At 37.3% G+C, this 3,174-nt stretch overlaps 1 protein-coding gene across 1 annotated transcript; it reads left to right on the plus strand.

Moving 5' to 3' along the window:
* The first annotated feature begins 403 nt into the window (after positions 1 to 403).
* LOC133823910 (uncharacterized) lies at positions 404 to 751 on the plus strand. The gene has a single exon (XM_062256763.1). It carries the CDS (start codon positions 404 to 406, stop codon positions 749 to 751), a length of 348 nt encoding a protein of 115 aa, XP_062112747.1.
* Positions 752 to 3,174: the final 2,423 nt, after the last annotated feature.

A 3,174-nucleotide genomic window follows, 5' to 3' on the forward strand; every position in this document is an offset into this window, starting at 1 on the left:
TAACTTGAGCACCACTCACCAACCTCAGACAGATGGATAGTCTGAGAGGACTATCCAAACTTTGGAGGACATGCTTCATTTTTGTATTTTGGATTTTGGGGGTAGTTGGGGAGAACACTTGTCATTGGTGGAATTCACTTATAACAATAGCTACCTGGCGAGTATAGGCATGGCTCCTTATGAGGCCTTATATAGGAGACCATGCAAATCACCTTTGTTTTGGGAAAAACAAGATTAGCATGTCGCAATTGGACCTCAAATTATCGCTAGTACCATTGAGAAGATCAAAGACATCCAAGAAAGACTTAAGGTTGTTCAAAGTTGTCAGAAGAGTTATGCCGATCTCCACTGACGAGAAGTTGAGTTTGAAGTTGGTGATTATGTCTTCTTGAAAGTTACTCCCATGCGTGGTGTGACGAGATTTGGAGTGAAGGGTAAGCTAGCCCCGAGGTATATTGGAACTTTTGAGGTTATCGAGAGGGTTGGGGAGGTCGCTTATCGATTGAACTTACCAACGTGGTTGGGACATGTTCACAATGTGTTCCATGTGTCGATGCTGAGGAAGTATACTCTAGACCCATCACACATCATTGAGTATGAGGCTATCCCTCTTCAAGAGAACGTGACATATGAAGAACAACCTATCATAATCCTGGCGAGAGAGTTAAAGGTGCTAAGGAATAGAGAAATTCCAGTAGTCAAGGTCTTATGGCAGAATAAAGAAGACGAGGCTACTTGGGAGTTAGAGTGAGAGATGTATGAGAAGTATCCTTATTTGTATAATTTTCAGCTTGAGGTTGTACTTTGAAAATTTCAGGACAAAATTTCTTTAAAGAGGGAGGAATGTAAAACCTGAGGAATTTTTAGGTTGAAAAGTCAAAAAAGAAAAAAAATTAAATTATATATAAGTGGTGGGACCCACTTATTTTTTTTTATATTCATATATTTTTTTTCCTTTTTCTTCTCCCTCCCCGACCTTTCTTCTTTCTTTTTCTTCTTCTTCTTCTTCTTTTATTTCCTTGATTTTCTCTCTACAACAACCCACTGCAAGGACCAATTCAACCACCCATCGGATCGCCATTTTAGCCACGCGCCATGTCTGCACCATTAGTGGTTGGCAACGAAGTCATCCCTACAGTTTGGCGACCATCGGAGGGGAGACGCACCTAGAAGAAAACTCCAAAGTTTCACCGTGAAACTTTGAACGCGTTTTCTGGCTAGCTTCGGCCACCACTCGGTGAATGGTCGGTACCATTGGAACCAACGTGAAGAGAGGAACGTCCTCCACTAAGTCATTCCGGTCAACTTGCCATTCTTATCTAGCGATATTTTGTGTATCTCCGCCCATTTGGGAACATTTTTCAGTGATACCGATGGTTGTTTGGGCTAATGAGTTGTATATATGTGATGTACTCATCGAGGGGGTCGTTTTGATATATGACATGCATATATTCGTCGACATTTCCGGTACACCGCTCACTGCCGCCACCAACTGCTACTGTGCACCGCTTGGGTGAGGTTCCAGAACTTGAAATTTTAAATATAGTCATAATATATGTCATTGGACACGATTTTGAATAAGGAATGCAATGATGATAATCGTTTGCTCATTTGGTGCACATAGGAAAAACGTGATATTAAAATTGGACTAAATCACTCTACGATCATTGTTAAACTTAGGAGCGTCTCTTTGTGATCGGATTGAAAATTCCAAGGAGGTAGGGACTCAACTTGACTATTGGACTTATTTTAATCATATTGAATTGCATTAAACATGTTCCAATTTTGATTTTTATAAAATTTTTGAAAAATTGAAAACTTAATATGCATGTTTTCTTATCTGTTCTGAGGGCACTGAGTGCCAAATATATTTTTGTTCACTTATTTATGCAGGTTATGATTTTTGGGTTTTACTCAAATGCAGCTATTATTCTACCCAATTTTCTAAAATATAAAGGGAATATGTTTCTTTCTTTCCATGTTTACCTACATTTGGTTATACCGATGAGAGCCATAGTGATCATGATTTGTGCATGTTGTTGTTTCACGACCTAGTTTGTGTCACCATAGGTAGATCAGGTGTCCACTCACATGTAGGTGTAAAGACCTAGCATCTATTTACAGGAAGTATTCTGAGCCTCCCCCTTGTGGTGGTTATCAGGTTCAGCTACCCGTTTTAGGATGTCGGTTTTTCTATGGTGGGTAATGGGAACTAGGGATCTAGTGGACGGTGTGATGTGCACTTGTAGTTATGCTCTTATGATTATTTGTGGTTTATCTCTAATTTGGTTTACCCATGCTGATGTATGTTTTGTTTTCAAAGCTAACCATGCATGGGTTGTATTAAACTTTTGGGTCCTATGTTATTAGTTGCTTTCCTACTGGGCTTTATAAGCTCACCCCTATATCTCTCCCATTCCAAGAGCCGAATGACGCGAATGTGGATGAGGTGAATTATTGATGGAGCCAATGTGTTTAGCCTAGTTCTATTTGGTGTCATTGTCTTATCTTTTGAACATTATATATGTATTTGTTTTGGAACCTACTGATTGGTATATCTGAATTAGTTATGTAATAGTTAGGAATGAGGAATGGTGGATGCTAAGTATTATTTTTGGTGTTTATGACTTATTAAATTTAACTGTTTGATGACTACATAACTGTGGGAATATTATTGTTCTATGAATAATGATAAATGATCATGCTTTTATTACTAATAATTTTATATATAATTATAGGAGTTATTCCATTATTTTAACTTATAATTATAGTACTATTGAATATAAACTAAAGGATCATTTATAAAGACTATTTTACAACAAGGGTCAAAGTTTGACATTTGACCACTCAAGTTATGGATATTAAAAATCTGCCACGGTCTAGGGCTCGGGTCGTGACAGTTGGTACCTACATAATGCACGAAAACAAATAATGTTTTGATACTTACATGACAAATAACAAAATTTCGGTCTTTAGCCATAAGAAAACACAAATTTTAGGTATTTTAACTGCAAATTTCTCTAAAGAAAATAAAAAATCACTGCATGGACATGGGAATAATAGATAGTACAAATGTGTTCATTATTATTATTGAATAAACAACTAATAATACAAGAAAAGTGTGATGCCACATGGTTCACACTAGAAAGGCTTTTTTGGGCTAAAAGTTCAACA

Source organism: Humulus lupulus, chromosome 3, assembly GCF_963169125.1.
Source record: "Humulus lupulus chromosome 3, drHumLupu1.1, whole genome shotgun sequence".
NCBI classification, from domain to species: domain Eukaryota; kingdom Viridiplantae; phylum Streptophyta; class Magnoliopsida; order Rosales; family Cannabaceae; genus Humulus; species Humulus lupulus.